The sequence below is a fragment of the Sebastes fasciatus genome, chromosome 3 (genome assembly GCF_043250625.1).
Source record: "Sebastes fasciatus isolate fSebFas1 chromosome 3, fSebFas1.pri, whole genome shotgun sequence".
NCBI classification, from domain to species: domain Eukaryota; kingdom Metazoa; phylum Chordata; class Actinopteri; order Perciformes; family Sebastidae; genus Sebastes; species Sebastes fasciatus.
The window spans coordinates 36,358,839-36,379,978 of NC_133797.1; the positions used below are offsets into that span (position 1 = coordinate 36,358,839).

Here is a 21,140-nt window from a genome sequence, read left to right on the forward strand (position 1 = left end):
TTCCGCATGTCGCCCCCTCTCTCTCTCCCTTTTTAGACTATCCACTGTCTTAAAAATAAAGGCTTGAAAACACAAAAAAATTTCTTTAATATACAAGGTATATACAATTGCACAAAGTAGCTATGGTGCTTTACTTTACCTATAGGCTTTTAAATATGCAGTGTACGTAATACATAAAGTCATTCAGAGTTTTATCTATTTAAAGCTGTATTATTCAGAACAGAAAAGACCAGAACAAAACAGCAAGAACTAATGTCTGATATGTACAAGCTCCTCCACAGTCCCCCTCTATCCTTATTGTCACTGTTGGACGCTATAGGCACTAAATGTAAACACTGACTTATCTAACCGATTTCATTGGTAAATGGACTTGGACTTATATAGCGCTTTTCTAGTCTTCCGACCACTCAAAGCGCTTTACACTACATGTCAGTATTCACCCATTCACACACACATTCATACACTGATGGCAGAGGCTACTAAGGTGCCAACTTTGCCCATCAGGATTTAATCTAAATACTCATTCACACACCGATGGCTATGCCTCCGGGAGCAATTTGGGGTTAAGTGTCTTGCTCAAGGACACATCGACATGTGACCCGGAGCAGCCGGGGATCGAACCACCGACCTTCCGATTGGTGGACAACCTGCTCTACCCTCTGAGCCACAGCCGCCCTTGCGAGTTCCTCCATCACACAAATGTATTCATCTCACTGTATTTCACCAAATATCTGTCCCTTCTTTTTTCCTTTTCTGCTCTGTTCCTAATTCATGCGGTTAAGTCACACTGAAGGGCCTGAAAGCCAGCACTTAGTGTAAGTGCTCCCCACCGCCTTCACTGAAAGGCAGCTTTCTGAATCCAGATCCATCAACAGGATGTCAGCTGGACGTTTGGACCTGTCTGCCGGTACTTGGCCTGACAGGTTGTTCAGGGAGGAAGAAATTGTAGTGAGACGGTCGAAGGTTTGATCTCTCAGATACCCAGCAGCTTAAGTGCCTCCATGCATCTAACACCCACCTGCATGTGTTACACCCTGTTCCTACGACATGGTCAACATTGCATCTGCCCTCGCAAAGACTAAGGGTGACCTTCAGACTTAACCTGTTTGGTGTAAAAAATGTAAAAAAAAACAAAAAACACTCTAGTGGGTTTGCCCGTTTGGATCGGTTTCTTTAAAAAGTACTCCACAAATTTAGCATTGCAATCCTATAACATGCAGCAGCACTCCCCGAGGCCTGTAAACAGACTTTGATGTGTAAACTTGGTGGAGTTCCCTTTTAGAGCTGATGTGAAAGCTGTCAATCAAACGCTGTTACGGACTCCCAAACCTGACCGAGACCGCCTTAAAAAGGTGGGTCTCTGACCACCGCTAGGCAGAATCTGATGTGGTTTGTTTGTGCTGCAAAAGTGAAGTAAACCCATCACAAGACTTTATTTAATTTTAGAATTATATATTCAAAAGCTAATCTACTGGTCATGGGAATTGTCAAGCTGGCAATATTATAACTGATTTGTTTAAGCAGTGTACATATTTATGCAAGATCAACACCTCACAATGCATAACTGAACAACAAAGCATCACACTGAATTGTCTTTCTGGAACTTTCCAAATTGGTTTAATTTTCCTTTTAGGGCTAAACTACTCAATAGTTGCAGTGCACCAAGTTGTTCCTTAAAGGGATTTGCTACTTGTATAACACATTTTAGTTTAAAAAACATCTTTAAAATACATATTAAAATAAATTCCCCAATGCTTAGGACTGGCAGGCTTGCAATACACTGGCAGAAACCCTGGGCATGTTTTTTTTATGATCAGCTTTTTATTAATATTTGAACTGTGGAGATACAATCAGCAATACAGCAGTGTATAAGTACTGGTCAGTAAGGTGTAACAGTAATATGACAGACCCACAAAAAGCACACATACTAAAGCTGCAGTGGGTAGAAATGGAGCAAATATGATTTTAAAAAGTTATTTTTATAAAACGGTCACTATATCCTGACAGTAGTGCGAGAGACAGGTAATCTGAAATATGTCCTCCGGTGCTCCTAATGGCGTCTGCAGGATTTCACAGACTGGAGGAAAACAACCAATCAGAGCCGAGCTGGAGTCTGCCGTCTCTGAGCAGCTGTCAATCACTCACAAACACCGATCAAACGGTCAAACTAGGCAGCGCTGATCAAATATGAATCAATATTCTGTTATTGTAATGCCTATTTCTCTCCTCAAATGTTTTAAGAAACATCTTGTAGTGTACTTGTTAGCTGTAAAATGAGAAAGTTTGTGACTTGGCAGCCATGTTGAGATCAGTTGAAGAAATACCAAGCACCGCCCACCAGCCGGAGCACAGCCAATAGGAACGCTCTCTCTCTGAAATGACCTGTGATTGGCCAAAGTCACCTGTCACGGGCTACATTTTTTTAAAGCCTGAAAACAGAGCCATGAGGAGCTGCAGAAGTCTAGTTTTCTCTCAGAATACTTGAATTACAATATGCTGAAAGGTTATTATGGGATATTTGCCCAATGAATGCCAAAAATATACTGCCTACTGCAACTTTAAGTCACTCTAAGTCACTATAATGGATGCAGATGATTATACATGCCCAGACATCTAGACATAGACACATACATATGTATATACATAACATAAACACCTACACACAGCTCACCCACAACCTACGCTAAAGAAAAAGTTTACTCTGGGGATGTTTGTGGAACCGTAATGTTGCATTGGCAAAGGCTTGTATTATGGGGATTTCTTTTATTTTTTATTTACCCTCATTCTCAAGAGAGACCTGATAAAACTTGGTGGCCACAGGGGGCCACCTACAGGGGATGAGATCAACAAACCACTATGCATACATAGAACTGTATTGGGGTTGTATGTACCAATTGTACATGTTTTTTGCAAATGTTTAGACGTTTCTTGCAAATGTGCAGGTGTGAATGTGTGGTGTGGTACCTGAACATCTGTGCGGTCTGCAATCCACTTGGCCAGCTGCTCTGAGGCAAAGCCAATCCTTTGCAGGTCAAACGTATCAGCTCTCTTGGGCTTTCCCTTAGCCGGGAAATGCATGAAGGTCGGAGCGCTGTTCATGTTCAACTAGAGAAAAAGAGGAAAATGAGGGGGGAGGATGTCAAGTTAATGTCATCTCTGACTTGCCAAACACACCAAGTAGCAAATCCTCCAAAGATAAATAAACACCTTCGGTCATAATATCCTAATCAACAGTTTGATGTTTGGGCTAGTATCATAGGTTAACTTCTTGATTGCTTTGCATCATATGTCTCAGAGTTTTAAGTCTCCATCGGTAATCACTCCTTGGCTAAACACTCAATTCTGAGGCTTATTTTCTTTCTTTAAATTTAAAGGTTCAGTGTGTTGGATCTGGCGACATCTAGCGGTGAGGTTGGAGATTGCAACCAACTTAAACGTCTCCCGTGTGCCAGGCGTGTAGGAGAACTACAGTGGCCGACACAAAAACGTGAAAACATGAATGTTTCTTTCTAGAGCCAGTGTTTGGTTTGTCCGTTCAGGGCTACTGTAGAAACATCCGTAAAGAGGACCCGCTACATATGTAGAATGCTCATTCGAAGGTAACGAAAACACAACTATTCCCATTTTCAGGTGATTATTAACTAAAGAAAATATACTTATCAATATTATATTTAATTTCTTTTAATAGATCCCCCTAAATGTTCCACACCAGTCCTTTAAGTTTCTTTTCTTTTTGTTTATGTTTTTTAACCTTCTTACCTGTTTTTTAAACATCAGAGGTTGAATGGCTAAACATGCTCTTCAATTAACAATGCTGGCACTAATGTACGTTAGTGCCTGCATGTAAGAATTTATATTTAAATTACATTATTTGTTTGCATTTCAATCAACGCATTAAACAACTGGTTCATTCTAGGAAGTATGTATTTATTACTCTGTGCTTGGAATAATGTAATTCTCTTTCTGCCTGCCTAACGCACTCATATTTACATTTTTATAACTTTTTAGAACATTCAGCAGCCAGCTAACACTCCAATAAATTAAAGCATATCACTGTTGTGACATAAATGTTGACACATTATGCATTCTAACAGTGTGCCATTACGAACCTAGTCCCGACGCACACACAGCTTTGTAAGTGAGTGATCCCCAAAGCAGCAACGTACAACTAAAACTCAGCCAACAGTTTGAATGAAGATATCCGTACTGACAGCGAGTATCACAGAGCAAAGCTGCACTCTGCTTCTACATCAGTGGCATTCTGCAGGTGCGCCACGTCTATAAAGTGCTGCTGTTGGCTCAAAAGTGCATTTGCACTTGAATGAAGAGATGCTGTCCAAATCCTGTCCACACGTTCCAGCCACAGCATCTCCAGATGTCACGTTATGTGATACAAAGGATGCAGTAATTCATTTATTAAAAACATCCTACATCCACATCTGACTGGTTATACCAGGGGTGTCAAACATACGGCCCAGGGACCAGAACCAGTCCACTGGTCCAATAAGGTCCACTGGATGACTTTGCAAAGTGTAAAAATTGCAGAGAAGTTATTAATTCCAATTTTATAATAACATGCACTGCTATTTCTATTTGGGGTTTGCGCTGTCCTATTAGCGCCCAAGCTACGTGACACAACACTGTCAAGCTACTGTTCATGCAGGAACCACTTGTGGAAAATGTCTTTGTCAAAAAGGACAAAATGGACACAGATTGTCGGGTTTTACAAGAAAATGGGAAGCCAGTGTGCTTGGTGTGTTCCCAGCACCTTTTAGTGCTCAAGTTATAATTATATTTGGGGCCACTATCAGACTCATGGTGGAAAATACAAGAACTTGCCAGGAAAACTGAAAAGATAAGAGGTCAGCGAGACATCTCATCATCTCTTTTGTAAATGTATTATTCATTAATCGTTAACGTTTTCCGAATGCACTTATTTCCACTAACAGGAAGGGACAATTTGGAGGTGTTGTTATTTATAGGTTACTATGCAGTGGTTTTACTGGTCCGGCCCACTTGAGATCAAATTGGACTGTGCGTGACCCCTGAACTAAAATGAGTTTGACACCCCTGGGTTATACAGTCGCACTACGCAGCTGTACTTTGTTTCTGGACTCTGTATTGGTCAGATACTCAATATCAAATGACTTGGCACAAGAGAGGCGACAAAATATAACCCTCAGAGAACATTAGATATAAGAAACTACATCAGGGTATTGCATTCCCATCGTGTTTTGTGCTTTTCTGTGTGTATTGACCTAATTACAAGACAGTAAGTGGGTGTGTGTTAGCTATCACAGCTACTAACTGGATAAAGACGACATCTCCAATAATTCTATATTTGCATAAATATATTATTCTGTACAAATGCATTACCCTGTTCTCTGTTTCCTCCCACACACACACACACACACACACACGCGGCTAAATAAAGACAACTGGTAGAACTTTTTCTCTCCCTCCCTCCATGTTTCACACCGATTTAACTCCAAATCCCAGGACTCCCTACAATTATCAACAACAATAAAGTCAACTGGTTCGCTCTCTCCTGTTTTCCCCAAGACACCTGGAGAAAAACAGAAGAGGAGGGGAAAAGGAAGGAAATGAGCAGAGAAAAGGGAGAAGACAGAAATGAGAGGAGAGTTGTTATGCAGATTATTCATCTCTGTTAGTTTAGAGCTACGTTACACGTAGAGTAGTGTTAAAGGTGAATGAGGGATTAGATGCATGTGTGCATGCAAACATATGCATATGAGAACATGAAGACATACATGTATAAATGCCCATGAACACAAATACAAAAAATACACATTAAGGCATGGACTTGCAAACACTAAGAGGAAAAACAAAAACAAAATGATGTGAATGTAATTAACTTTTAATTAAACTGCACTTTTTTTTTACATGACAGAAGTGGACAGAATCGTAAAAAGCACAAAAGCCTTGAGGAAAAGTACGAAAGAAGTCAGAGGAAAGCCAGAGGGCAAGAATTAACAATTAAATCAATAAAAAGGAAAAAGGCGAAATGGCTAGCAAAATAGCAAGTAGGAAGAAAAGAAGAAATAGGTTTTAAGGACAATGTGGGACCATGTTTTAATGCTATCGTCTGGATTAATTGGTCTAAAATAAATCACGATAAAGCTAAAAGAAGCAAAACCAGGCTATTTCTAACCGAGCAGAGCTATTTAAAGTTCTAAGAGTATAAAGTGTAGAATAACAAAAAGGACAACTGGGAATTTACCTCTGTATTTTGTGTCTTTTTTCCTGTATTTAGGTAGACAGCGGCCATTTGCTGGTGTTTAAGATCTTTTTAACTTCTCTGGCATGTCTGATATCATAGAAGCCACGCCAGAGGAAAAACACAGAGGAACAACGTTTTGTAGTTACAAAAATATCTCTAACGCGAATAATACTTTGATACCAGAGTAAAAAGACAATGATTTAATTTAAACTCATTTATTTGTGTCGTTGTCACTACTGGTTTGTGGGAGAGCCCAGCCATTGTCTCCATTTTGGACTCAGGGGTACAACACAATGCAAACGTATCTATGACAACCATTGTGTATCCCTGTCAAAACCGCCTGTAGACCATCAACATCCCTGCACATCAGAATCTGTAATTTGTGTCCACTTGTCCACCCTTCAAAGCCTGTCATTGGATCATAAGTAGATACATAATAAATAAAAATGCTGTTTTCATGATATTTAACACTGTTTAAAGAAATAGTCACGTATTATAAATAGGTGGGTTTCAATTCAGTTAACAATCCGTTTCATCATAGTGAATCTCATCTACAGTCCAATACAATTAATATGGAAATGATGGGTTACAGTTTATGGCAAAGTAGAAAAAGAAGGATTAATGACTCGTTTATGTTGAAGCCAGAGACTGAAGTCCCATTACGCCAGTGGTTCTCAACCTTTTTCACGTCAAGGACCCCTAAATTAATACACATTAAGTTAGGGATCCCCATTTGATACGATTTTGCTTCACGGACCTCCAACTAAAAAGATTGTTAAATATGATTAATACCAGAATTCTATAGTTGAGGAGATAACCATGGAGGAAGGGAAACCTACTATCAAAAAAAGTCACTTTGTGAATCTTAATCACATTCGGCTCACTTTTATAGCGAATTAAATAGTGAAAATAAACCATTTCTTATTTGTCTGGGGAACCCCTGGAACTTCCCCAAGGACCACTGGGGGTCCCCGGACCCCTGGTTGAGAAGCACTGCATTGCAGCCCTACGTAAATAAGTATGGGTGACTATGACAATTAAACCTACTTACCCACCCATATATATATATATATATATATATACTATAAGCAAAGAGTATCAAATATGAACCAGATTTGAACATTTGGACCAATTCTTTGAAACCATTACATGCAGATTATTATTACTTTTTAAGGACCCTTTTTAGAGTTGGACTTCCCACAAACTAAATTCAAAAGACAAGGAAACCAAAACAGGACTGAACATGATGTTAATGTTTCCTGTATGCGTGGAATAAATGCAGCTACCTATCTAACATATATAGACTCATCAATGCCTCTGCTTGAGACTGGAGTGCATATTGTGTGTTTCCACATGTTCCTAAGCATATTTTTAGCTTTTTGCTTGAATGCTTGCTTGTTTGTCCTTCTAAATAGCTTTGCCCATGTGTGTTTGTGTCCATATTACCCTGTGTGCTAGTTCAGTGTGTATAAATAGTGCATGTACAGTATGTTTGTGTTTATATGTCCTTGTATGCCTTTCTGCCTTTGCAGGATGTTGTGTGTCATTGTACTATATGTGTGTATATTTTTTCCCCTTTTTCCTCTAAGGTTTTCTGTAATGTTATTTGCTGAAGTTCGAACGAAGGAAGGGACTCTAGGCCATGTGTGGAAGCAAACTGGCTTTGTCCAACAGTAGTTAACCACAGTGGGAAGGAGGAAGGGGATTGGTGAAGGGAGAGAGAAGCCACATTTGTAAGTTATGATATTACCCCTGAATATTTGCCCCATAATGGCACCTTCTTTTTACAGCGAGTTTTCTTTTCCTATTTTTTTTTCAGCCAAAGCAACCAACATAGGGAGTTTACCACCTACTGTTTGCAGCCGGCAAATTACCTTCAGCATTCTGCGAAGGCCTGTGATAAAAATAATCCTATACCAACACAACAGTAATTAGCCTTTGGTGTCAAACATGTTTTTCTGGGTCTCTTGGCTTCGTCACATAAACAACAAAATAAGAAGCCAACTGATTTTAAACTCAAGCTACTGCATTTGCAACATAGGGCCAGTGGTGTTGTCTGTGGCATGTGTGAATGTGTTTCATTAAAGTCATGGGTTGGGTGATGATGAGGGACAAATATAATGTTAGAGGGAAAAAATCGGTGTTATGTGCAAGCAAATGTAAATCAAATCATAAATCGACTTTTATTGTCACACATTGGACACAGCGCAGCACAGCTCACAGTGAAATTTAGTGTCTGCATTTAACCCATCCTAGTATACAGTATTATGAGCAGTGGGCAGCTGCTATACAGCGCCTAGGGAGCAGTTTGGGGGTCCTGAACTGGCGACCCTCTGGTTCCCAAGCCAAGTCCCTACAGACTGAGCTACTGCCGCCAAAGAGGGATGAGTAGGGGATGGAGGGAGAAAAAGAAAGGATACAAGGTGCAACTTGCAGTGGGTTTGGGTGAAAACAGTTTGGATTGATGAAACTAGTTACCTGTTGGAAAACATCAGCTCCCTCGTCGTAGTCCACTACCGTGAAGAAGAGCTTGTTGGAAAATGCCGATGAGTAACGCCACGAGTTTGCCAGGACCTGGTACTCCTCATTCGCCTGCCTATAAGACGGCAATGAGACAGACAGAAGGAATGAGAAACAAAAATCTGAGACAAAATATCACACACATAACATGTAGACAAAAAGTGACTGATAATCACTTTGTCTCAGATACTCTTTGAGACATTTAATTTAGAATTAAAATAAAAATGTAATTAGGGGCCGGATTAGCTATGCTTCCCTTCCCATTCATGAAAATAAATGAAAATTTATAACAAATCAGCCGTACGTGCTTCAACTTTGCAACTTCCACCAAAATGTTGAACTGTAAAATCTATTAAACCTATCTCCTCCCACATTTTTTGCTCAATTGACACCAGCCTTGCTCCGTAGCATCTTCAGACGGTCCTCCACAAACTATCCATACAGATTTTTGAATTATCAAAAATGTAGCCCACCGTGCATCAAAACGTTTTAGTGTAAACAGTGCTGTACACAGCTACTGCAAATTCTCACTAAATAAAGCTGCAATTTTCATGAAAATAAATGACATAATTCATGGTCATGGTAGATGTAGTGTGGTAAATTTCTGAATTTTATCTCAAAAACTGTATTTTTGACAGTATTTTGAATTCTATCCTCATGTGAACCACTGCAGTCAGTGGAAATCGAGCATATTTTAAAAAGAAAAACAACACATGTTGATCATCTGAAGATGATAAAAAAAAGACAATGATAAGTTAACATTGCTTTGTTTCATTCATAAACAAAGAATAAAATCAGAAAAACTTCATAAAAAAAGAATCCTTGGGACTATTTACAACTTCTGTACAGGGATGGCGAGGGGGAGTCTTCCCCACTCGATAAAGTACACAAATTCTCAGAATTTCGTCTCAAAAACAGAATTTTTGAACTCTGCCTTTACATGCAACCCTGGTGATTGCCTCAGTCACAGTGTGAAGTGGTAGTTTCCCCCGGGGCAGTAAGCTAAACCAACATAGTGACTTGTCTTTGGTGTCTGAAGTTGAGAGTTCACGACCCGATTGAGGCAGATCGAACATGTTAATGCCTTAAAGGATTAATGATGACGGACTGTCATGCACTTCTCATTTGTCTTCCTCCTCAAAATGCCCGACCCCGACCCACAGCTGCGCAGCCAGCAACACCAATTTTGTATCATGTTTTGCAAACCTAGAGGCATGAAGTATTGCTATCAGAATAGAACCAATACCGTGGCAGCCAAAAGAGAAAGTGTTGTGTACTCAAGATGTCTCATCTCACATTGTTGTATGTTTTTACAAATAGCTTTACTTTGACTTTTCAGGGGGGAGTTTCAATTTATTAACCTGCTCTTTTTTATCCCAGAGAAGGTATACTTTTGATTCCAAGCCATGCTTACAGTCACTGCACAAGGGATGAAATTAATGCATTTATTCATGAAGAGACAAATGGGGGTAGAAAAAAAGGGACAATATCACCAGATGTGACCTCCGAAATAGAAGGTAAAGAAGGAGATAGAAAAAGAGGAAATAAACAAAAGGGGCAAAGTGAAGGAGACTGTGCTAGGCTCGAAAACGTTGAAAATGGGGAGGAAAAAGAAAGAAGATGAAGGGAGAATGAAAAAGAAACAGACCCATAGTGATCTTCATGACATGTGAAGATTCTACATCTCATTTCTCCCATCCCTAAGCATCATTTTATTTCTATTTCATACAATCGCAGCCTAATGAAGGTGTTATTCTAACCAGCCATGGTCAATCCAGTCTATCACCTCATCCTCCTACATGACAAGATAAACACTTTCTCCCTTTCTATTATCTCTCTCTCTCTCTCTCTCTCTCTCTCTCTCTCCCTTGTCTCTGACATTAGCTATATGTCTCTTTTCTTTCTGCTAAACTTCACTTTGACATTGTGTCTTATGTCAACTGCCTCTTGTGCTGGCTTTAATTAGTGGGAAATTGTCTGTCAGGATGTGTTATGTGCGGTGATGTTACATTGTTATCTTTGCAGCTAATGTTAGGACGGTCTCTTTGAAGTGTCTACCGTTTCAAAAAGTCCGCGGAGATGAATTTGAAACTCAGGCCAGCAGACTGTCAGGGATTACAGTGGCGCTCTTCTCTGTCTGTAAACACCACTTTGCTGAAGTTGGTGTCACTGAGATATGGTTCTAACTGTCCTGAGAGTCCACGTTATTTATCTATTCATTGTTTATTTAGCTTCTGACAACTGTCCTAATCATAAAAGTTTTAGGTTCCTGGAGTTTTTCCTTTTCATATATATACCTGGGAGTTTTACACGCTATCTAAATTGTATAATTTTAATTGAACATTATCTGATTATTCATAGGAAATAAAAGATGTGTAACTCTAAACATTACACTATTCATTTTCAACACTTAATTTATACATGCAAAGGAGCTTTACATGGCGCCAGCCACTTACCCGTATCTATTAATCTGCATTCAATACAGCAAAACATTTCACTATTGTTCATTTCTAAGTGTGTTTGGGTTTATTTGGTTTCATTTCAGCTCGGTGTGAGTCTTTATTGCGTTTTTATTGTTGAATGGTTATCATGGAATTTTTGCCCAAAGAAAAATATACTGCCTGCTGCCACTTTAAATACATAAAAAAGAAAACACACTCAGGCAAAGAAAGTCAAGAAAACTTGGGAGTCGGCAACCTTGGGCGTTACTGTACCTAGGTTTCTACCCTACAAAGCTAACTCTAGTTTTCTTGTTAGCAGTTATTAAGCAACAATGATACAGAATGACATTAGTCAAAACATTTTGGCCCCACAGAAACCTGCTAAACGTAACCTAGAAACCAAAGTAAAGAAACATCTCTCCTGTTAAAGAGAAGACACTTTTCTAAGTTTCATCCAGAATAAAACTCTTTCTGTCCTTGGATAGGGGTTAAGCCTGAGCTGTCTCTGAACTGGTGCATCACTGTCAGTCTTTGGCTTGACCATTTGTACGCCATGGTGCATTGTGTGAAAATACAGGCCATCGATGATACGCTTGCCCAGTTAGAATAATTATGTATGGAACTGGGACAAAGCTTAAGAGTGATGTGGCTGTGAGGACCTCAGTGATTAGCCATCTTTTTCACTGCCTGATAGTCCTCTTAACACAGACGCTTAGGTCACCATCTAACATCCATCTCTCACTCTAACTCTCCCCCTCGCTCTCTTTTTCTAATGAGGTGATGCTATCGTGATGTTAATAAGAGAATGCCTGTGGAAATGGAGAGAGAGAGGAAGAGACGGAAACAAAAAAACAAACTGACAGACAAAATGAGAAGAAGAAGCAGACAGATAAAATAAAAAAGAAATGAAAATAAAGAAATAAGGGCGACTGCTTTGGCCATCCGCCAGACCACAGGAATCAACCTCGGGGAAACATTGACGTGTGTGTTCTTCCAGTCTTCAATAAAAATATATCTTATGAAGAAAAAGAGAGAGAAAGAGGGGGGGAAGCTGAGGGGTGCTGATATAAATAAGTGATATAATCAAGTGACTGATGAAGTAGAAGAGTGATGATTAGGCTGATTAGTGTAACAGGGTCAGGACGGAGAAGGTCAAGGCTGATATCATCTACTAGCTGGACGTCCAGACACCAGGACATGGGTCAACTACTTGGTTTATACTACAGAGTACAAGGCTGCTAGTCTGATTTACCATACAACATCCAGCAGTCATGAATTCCTCAAGACCAGACTGCAGAATATATACCATGCATACCAATGTGATGAATACCAATTAGGGAACATGACATGTCATTTTCCACACCCTAACAGTGAGCCACAAGCCTGGTATCCACATTAGTCTATTTTTTTTATATAGAAATAAAAAACTCAAACCTGGGTTTACCAAATAATAATAGAGCGAGAGTGATTTGTGTGGGAGAATACAAGAAATATTCCTAAACATTAGACCAGCCTCCCCCCCGCCCACCCCCGCTTTTAGTTGCAACTCTGTCCATTCACAGTTACAAAGCACTTTGAGAAGGCTTAAATATGAATGCAAAAAGGAAATAAACAGCAAACATGCAATGAAAAACAATCAAAGAAAAATAAAAACAAAAAGGATAGCGCTAACTGTAATTCATACGACCCTGAGAAAAGCACTGCAAAAATAATGAAGTCGGTTCCCTTTGTGTGCTGTATGCAATCCAAAAAAAAGGTTCTGTACATTTTCATCATTGTATGAGGTAGAGTGTTGTGTGAAGATTATCAACATATATAGGTCTATGACAATGACTACATTAATAAGACTTGGTCAAAACCGAGTATATGGCTGGACAGGATATGGTCATTATGTGCATTTGTGGCAAAAGTGTTGCACAAATAGTCAGTGGTCATGTCTATAATGTTTTGTGAACAGTTTTTTTTCCACTTATATCTTAATGTTTGATTGAAAGACAACTTATAATTAAGCAAATGACATCCAGCAATAGTAAATGGTAACATTTACTAGTCAGTATATTATACATTTTATACAAGCTGAAAAGGTATTAGCATGACATACAGTATGCAAGGTTAAAAGTATTTTAGTTTTTTATAAAGCATGTGTATCAAAAGCATTCATCATATAAGTGGTGTGTAACAATATATACATTCTTCGCGAAAGTTTGTGTCATCACTGACGTTGTTGCTGCCGTATTTATTTCTAGATGGAGTGTTAATGGAGCAGCTACAATGTTAGCATAGTCTGGCAGTGATTGATCCGAACTCCGTTCAGAAAACAAGCATTGTAAAAGTTGTTTGCATGTTGTGTTGCAGACAGACTTGACAAAGCATGAATTCGGTCTTTTTTTACAAATCAACATCATAACGTCGTTATTTCGGCATCATATTAATCGTTTATTGCAATTAAATCACAGCCCAGTCGGTTTAATTTGGGTTCATACCGCAGTAGCGATGTGTGGCTTGCTAGATACAGATACAGTATGTGAATACAGCTCGCCGCCGGGTGATGTTATGAACCCATACACAACGGCGTTTGGTTTTCTGACATATCTGGGACTTCCACAACATGTACAAAGCAGCAAGAGTGGTTATTTCTGGAGGAAGCGCTTGGTGTGAATGCACGGTAACACAATACGAAGCAACAACATAACGTAACTTAAACGAACATAAACAATAGCACATGTACAACAGCAGCACTGTGTAATGATACACTGAAACACTGACACGCTCCCCAGTAAACGTAACCACGGAACTAGGGATGTCACGAGAACCGATACATCGGTACCAACTCGGTACCAAAATTCTAAAATGTATATTTATATTTACTGCTATGTTTACTACTACTCGTCATGCTGCAGTCGTCTTTTCAGTAGCCTTGGTTTCATTTAGATCGGAGAGAAAACAGTGTAGTAAATGTACTAATCTGGTATTTGAGACATGATGATCTTAGAAAACCTGTATACCCGACACTGGTTCTCAAGACTGCACTGGCTAATCCAAATAGCTTCCAGGACCATGGACAGCTCCAGAGGGAGCTTGAACCAGTGCTGTGTGCAGAGCTGTCCATGGTCCTGAAATACTAGGATTGTCAGGGAGTTCAAATTGTTCCATTCAAATGGGAATTTATTTGAACTCTGAACTAAACATTAAAATCAAACTTCTAATCTTGTATTATCATTTGGGGTGGTGCTGCCGCGTTGCATTACAATTCTGCTGCAAACATGACGCAAGTCTGGTTTTTGAAATAATAATCCAATTTAAAGCTTGCTATTTGGATTTTGGGAAAGTCTCCTCATGCATTAAATGCTTTGAGTTCGCAAGTGGGTAAGTAGGTCTTGTTGGCCTTGTTATGCAGAATTTATTCATTCCCCTTTGGTGGCTGGAGTCCCTTTGATCCAAATGTCAACGTGACCCACAGGTTTCTGTTATGCAACGCTGTTTTCTGTTTCCCAAGGTGTGCAAGTCTATAAGGAGGGCACGTGAAATATCAGATAAGTTCTAGGACATTTGTGTTTGTGTGTCTGTGTTTCTGTATGAATGTGTATGTATGTGTGTGTGTGTGTGTGTGTGTGTGTGTGTGTGTGAGTTCACAGACTCTTCCACTGTAGGTGAACTTCGATGCACTGAGTAAACTTGCAGAAGTACAGAGGAATGGCTGTTAAGGTAGGAGCTATGCAGATCATGGCCTACACGAGGAGCATTGCGTGTGTTCTTACCTGCAAACAGAACACTGCCTTTGAGGCTGCAGGGCGGTGAACATGACGATGACAGAGTAGTTCCTAGGCGGGGCCTTGACGAAGCGACGGAACTTGTCCCCGTTCATCCGGACAACCGAACGGCGAGAGGACCACTCCATCATCTGGTCAACCTTCTCTGACAGCAGATTCTGAACACACAGACGAGGAAAAAGACAGTGAGGACAACGCATCCCACTTTACTTGAGTATTCCCATTTTATGCTACTTTACAGTGTTGTAGTCAAGACCACCTAAACTGAGACCAAGTCATGACCAAGGTCAGAGTGTATTGAGACCGAGACAAGACCAAACTTTGAGGGGTTGAGACCAAGTCGAGACCAAGTCAAGACCAAGCCCAGGCCAATGTGAATCCCACACTGGATGACACACGATAAAATGTGGAACATGCAAAGCAGACGCACTCCTCAAATTGATCAGAAAGATCCACAATTCCATAACAAAACCCACAAAAAACAAATGAAGATTCCTCTTCATTCACCTCTTTTATTTTACATATATACTGTATATATATATATATATATATATATATGTGTCTGGTGTGTGTGTGTGTATGTCTGTGTGTATGTATGTGTGTGTACCATGAGAAATGTCTTGATAAAATAATCAAACAGCATTGCAGAAGTTCATTTTATGTGTGGGTTTTTTCTTTCTTTTTCTTTGAGCAATCACACATATACATACAAAACATGTGACCACCACATAAAATATGACACATTTTTTAGATCTATTCAACAGTATGGAAATGTTATGTTATGTTACAATTTAGCTCCACTGTGAAATATTAAAATGCTACTTACACATTAATGCATCAGTAATAAAAAAAAATACAACAATACAATAATATAAATGATAAATCTAACACTCTTAATGGTGCCATTTGGCATGATGAGTATTTTTACTTTTGATACTTCAAGTAGATTTAGCTGCTAATAGAGCTATGTTTACTGAAGTAAATGATTGCAATGACTTCTTCTACCACTGCTCCTGTCATGGGTGGGGGAGGGGGGGGGGGGGAATGGGGGGGGGGGGGGGGGGGGGGGGGGGGGGGGGGCGGACGGTAGAAAGATGTTGCAGAGTCATTCTGGTACACTCCTATAAAATGACCCATTTGAACAATCGCTGAATATCACCCGGCCTTAAAACAGGCAATGTCTCTTAAATTCTGACATTCAGAATATTCAGTGACCGGCCAGCAGCCGTGCTGTATATATGCTGGCTGCTTTGAAAGTCCAATGCTGTTACAAAGCAAGGTGCTGCTGGATGCCAGTTACTAAATCTAAAATTTAATAGGTTTGACTCCTGGCCTGTTTTGACTAATGGGATCCAAACAAATAATCTGGAATACAACAAACATAACCATTATTCACCGAGAAGGAGCCCTGCCTAGGTGTGAGAGTGTGTATGTACAGAAAAGCCACAGTTCTTGTTTGTGTTTGTGTGTGTGTGTGTATTGTAGGAGCCTGCTGCTGATTAAATCTGGTCCGGCTTAGCTGAAAGGTCACGACAGAGTCAGCGTCGGAACACGGCGCTAAAGGTACAACAACAACACGCAGCATACAGCAGCTAGTGCCTTTGCAAGGTTTTTAAGCTGAAATGCTTATAATAGCAAACCCATATGGCGGGGTACGGTAATGATTCAGGGTGGCTGTGTGTGTGAGTACTTGCGAGTCTCCTTGGTGCTGTGTGTGTGTCTTTAAATGTACTCTGCCAGTGTAAGTTTTCAGCAGGACACTGCTTAGCACCTACCAGCAGACTTGAGCTCTGAACTGATGAGTGATGAAATACTGAGACTGCTGATGTAACACTTGTTGTTTTCCAACCTCTGCTGATCAAACTGTACAGCAAGAAATCTGTACAGGAGGCATGATTCAATTTACACCATAAAACTTTTTTTTTCTTTGTGAACTAGACTGCGCTAAATTTATGCTGAGGGTTTGTCATGCATTTTTCATTAAAGACTTTTAAAGACTCTGAAACAGATACAGAAACACTGATAAATGCTTTTTCTTCCCTTTTCTTAACCCATTTCTTTAAAACAACTACTGCAACTGGGAATACAGGGTACATCTTGTTAATGTTTTTACAAGAGCACTGTAATCTGATATTAATTTCATGCCTTGGGTTGATAAAAATCATTCTACCTTTGTGTGATGGATCTGTTCTAAGCAGCTTCCCTTCCAAATCAGAAAGGCAAAAAGGATTAACACCCCGGTTGAAAAAGAATGAATGAAGCAGGCACACCTGTCTGTAATAGTGATAATATAGAGTGCTGCAGGGATGATGTATTTTTGTACGCTCTGTGGTAAACAAATGTTTATGATTAACATACTAGGGCTATCAAAGTTAACACGATAATAACGCATTAACGTTTCATCTGCGATTTTTAGATTGTAGCGGGCTCAGTGTGAAGAAACTGGTATCATATAAAACTAGAAGCTGAGTAATACATTGGTACCATGTCATACTAGCTTGTCGCGAAGGAGGCTAACTAACGCTCCAAACTGACGCTAAATTTTGGCAAGGAAACACTGGCATGGCCATTTTCAAAGAAAATGGGTTCTATGGGTACCCACGAGTCTCCCCTTTACAGACATGTCCACTTTATGATAATCACATGCAGTTTGGGGCAAGTCATAGTCAAGTCAGCACACTGACACACTGACAGCTGTTGATGCCTGTTGGGCTGCAGTTTGCCATGTTATGATTTAAGCATATATTGTATGCTAAATGCAGTACCTGTGAGGGATTCTGGACAATATTTTTCAATGTTTTGTGTTGTTAATTGATTTCCAATAATACATATATACATATATTTGCATAAAGCAAGTATATTTGCCCACTCCCATATTGATAACAGTATTAAATACTTAACAAATCTCCCTTTGAGGATAATTTTGAACAGATGAAAGATGTGCGATTAACCATGGACAATCATGCGATTAATTGTGATTAAATATTTTAATCGATTCACAGTCCTAATTCTTACACATTTTGTTCAGCAAGACAATCTCCACTCCACTTTTATGATTTCTGAGTGTGAATGCAATCACCAGAAGTAAAAATCTAACATTAAGCTATAAAAGAACTACATCACGGAATATACACAAAGAGGCTGTAAAGGCTTTTTGTAGTGTCGTTTAGCCACTTGTTAGCAACCGCCTTTTCTAAGACACGTAAAAGCTTCAAAACTTACAAGTGGGATATTTACTGATATATTTTATATAGTAGAAAAAAAAATTTAATCTCTTAAACGTGTGTTAACCACAGACCTTATTTAAGGCATCTAACTAAGAACCCATTCAAAAAATTGGGGAGGAACCGGGAGTGCTAAAATGCTAACTCATTTCCAGGTTTTAGGACTCATTCCTGCAGCACTCTATTAGCTAATGGTACGAATCTGTTTAAATGTCAAAGCATATCATTGGTGCATGTTCTGAAATTTTCTTCTTGATGAGTTTGTCTCTTGAATGAGAGAATAATACTTTAAACATTAAAAAAACTACTGATTGCTCCATTTTGCTCGGCCAGTAACTAACATAACTGTGCCCATTTTAATGTTGACTTCTTCTAAATGTATTATTAAAATGTATGGCCAACTGAGCCAGCTGAGTGTGCCGACTTTCTCAACAAGGGTACAGCCAAATTCATACTTCTCTTGTTTGGACAGCAGGGCATTTGACGCAGGGCTGAAGTGCAGCAGAGAGGAGAGGTAAGCTTTTTGTGATTGAATTTTTTGTTGATGAATTTACACCAGTTATAAGGGGGTAACGCATTCTGGTGGCAGCGTCCTAGGGTACCCCATGTACAGCAACTTTCCATCTCCCCCTCTCCATCCCTGTGTCTAACCAGTAGTTCGCTAGTATTGGATCAAGTAGGCAGTAGCTAAATTATTTAGCACCGCGTCTCACTCCGACTGCTAATCGGGCACAAAATCTCTCTCTCTCTCTCTCTCTCTCTCTCTAACACACACACACACACACACACACACACATATATATATTAGGTCATAGGCTTCAGACACAAAGCAGAGCGGTAGACTAAATCTCTCAAGTAAACTGCCTGTAGACAAGATCGACACAGACAAACAAAAGAGAAAAAGTTGAAGAGATAAAGAAGAGAGCGAGACAGTGAAAGAAGCACAATAGTATGTAATGTGTTTCTGCTATACTGCTCACTTCAGACAACACACACTCCAGCATTAATGGGCCATGTATAATGAGAGACGAGATTCACTAAGAAACACACAGCACAAGGAGTACAACTCACAAACATACACACACACACACACACACACACACACACAGACGGGTGTGCACGTCCATAGGAGGTACAAAGTGCTTTTTGTACACCTTTGCTGTTTTGTCTTTAATTTATCTCCCAAGCTTTTGCCCCGTGTGCATTCAGCCCCAAAAGCAGAGCTGTCAGTCCTGGATGCCAATCACACTTGCAGTAATGATGCACTGCCTTACTCATATTCTGCGCGCGCACACACACACACACACACACACACACACACACACACACACACACACACACACACACACACACACACACACAAACACCAGTGTTGAAAATATACAGGAGTACTACTTGTGAGGGAATTTCAAGAGATGATAAAGGTGCTGAAAAACAATGGAGGGCAGGGCAGCTGCGAAGAGAGAATACTTGCTATTATGTAGTGCATGTTTTGCAGTATAAGCTGTCGTTTGGGAGGGCGGGGGGTATTAAAACTCTACTAGACACATCATCATCCATCTAAGTTTGGGATTTTAACGTTGTATTTAACTACATATTTCCTATATCTTCTACCACAACTGCATGAGAGGTACATTTATCACCCTACTTTGTGAGTGTATAATGGCTCTACTGTGGAGTATCATTAGTGCCATTGATACATTATTTAACACAAGCTGTAACACCATCAATATTAGTAATAGGTATTACATCTCTATCTGAGTAGTTATTTAAACTAGTGACAACATCAGAAACACTTGTTCAAACACTTCACAACGTATTCTTCAGCTAAAAAGGCACTTCTGAACACTCGTTCTGTCTCCTAAGGACCAAAGGTTGGTGTCATATTATTTATGTTTTTCATTTTTCTTTTGCCAATGTTCCACATTAAAAGCCTCTCTCACCTACTACCTACCTGATGTTGCGTTTAATGAATAGCAGCTTTGTATCGAGAGAAAGAACGGCAAAGTAGAACTAATTGGGACTGATTAATTAGTGTGCGAAACAGAGGAGTGGATATGGCATGAGCGTGTTGTTGCGATGATTCTGTGGACACTGTGTAAATGTGTGCTGAATTTACCATTACAACAAATAATCATGAAGAAAGTGCTGAAATTGTATTACCAGCCAAACTGTAAGTTAACACAGCAAACAGAAGAAGACAAGAAAACTGAAAAAAACTTCTAACTAAAATCTGACCTCATAAAACAGAGGGAATTAACAGCTACTATATTTGAGAGTTCACAGTTATCATTATTGTCTACAGGTATAAAGACCAAATGATGCCTGTGAACTACAAAAGTAGTGCGAAAAAGAAAAAAAAAACATTTCTAAGGCGCAATTCCTGCACAGAGCCATTTAAACACCTTATGTTAGACCTTCAAGTGACTCCCACACATCAGTGTTATGCTCCCTACTTCTCTTGAGCCACACACACAAACATGTACAATACAGAAGCACTCGAAACAACCTAGGAGCATTAAAAACATTTATTTTCTACTCCACTGAGCACGAAGGCCACTAAAATGAATCACATATAGGGTGTGTTTGTGTGTGTGAATAAGATACAGAAAGGTGTGCAGATATCCGGCTTTATCCGTCTGAATTCTTGTTACTCAGTCTATGAATGTCATAACCTCTCTCTTATATATTACAGGACATAAGAGTCAGACTGTATCAGTAGCACTGAACTGTGGTCTAAATCTCTCTGATGTTCACCATTCTTTTTTCTCATGATGTAAGTTTCTATAACATTGGACAGTCTTTTCTCCTTTTTTTCTTTACTCCTTCCTTCGCTCCCTGTCTTTTTCCCATGTCTTGCATCGGAAAGTCACTACGGCAAGCTGAGAACAGCATACCGTTGCTAAATAAAGAATAAAAGGCTAAATGAATAAAATTACTTTAT

General features: G+C 39.6%; 1 protein-coding gene across 1 annotated transcript in view; it reads right to left on the reverse strand.

Moving 5' to 3' along the window:
- The window catches only part of LOC141764948 (dolichyl-diphosphooligosaccharide--protein glycosyltransferase subunit TUSC3), an 86,414-nt gene that overhangs the window by 37,741 nt on the left and 27,533 nt on the right, over nucleotides 1-21,140 (reverse strand). Inside the window, exons 2-4 of the mRNA XM_074630659.1 lie at nucleotides 14,961-15,130; nucleotides 8,720-8,837; nucleotides 2,965-3,105 (exon numbers count right to left, since the gene is read on the reverse strand). Coding sequence (XP_074486760.1) covers nucleotides 2,965-3,105; nucleotides 8,720-8,837; nucleotides 14,961-15,130 — 429 coding nt within the window. The remainder of the gene's footprint in view (nucleotides 1-2,964; nucleotides 3,106-8,719; nucleotides 8,838-14,960; nucleotides 15,131-21,140) is intronic.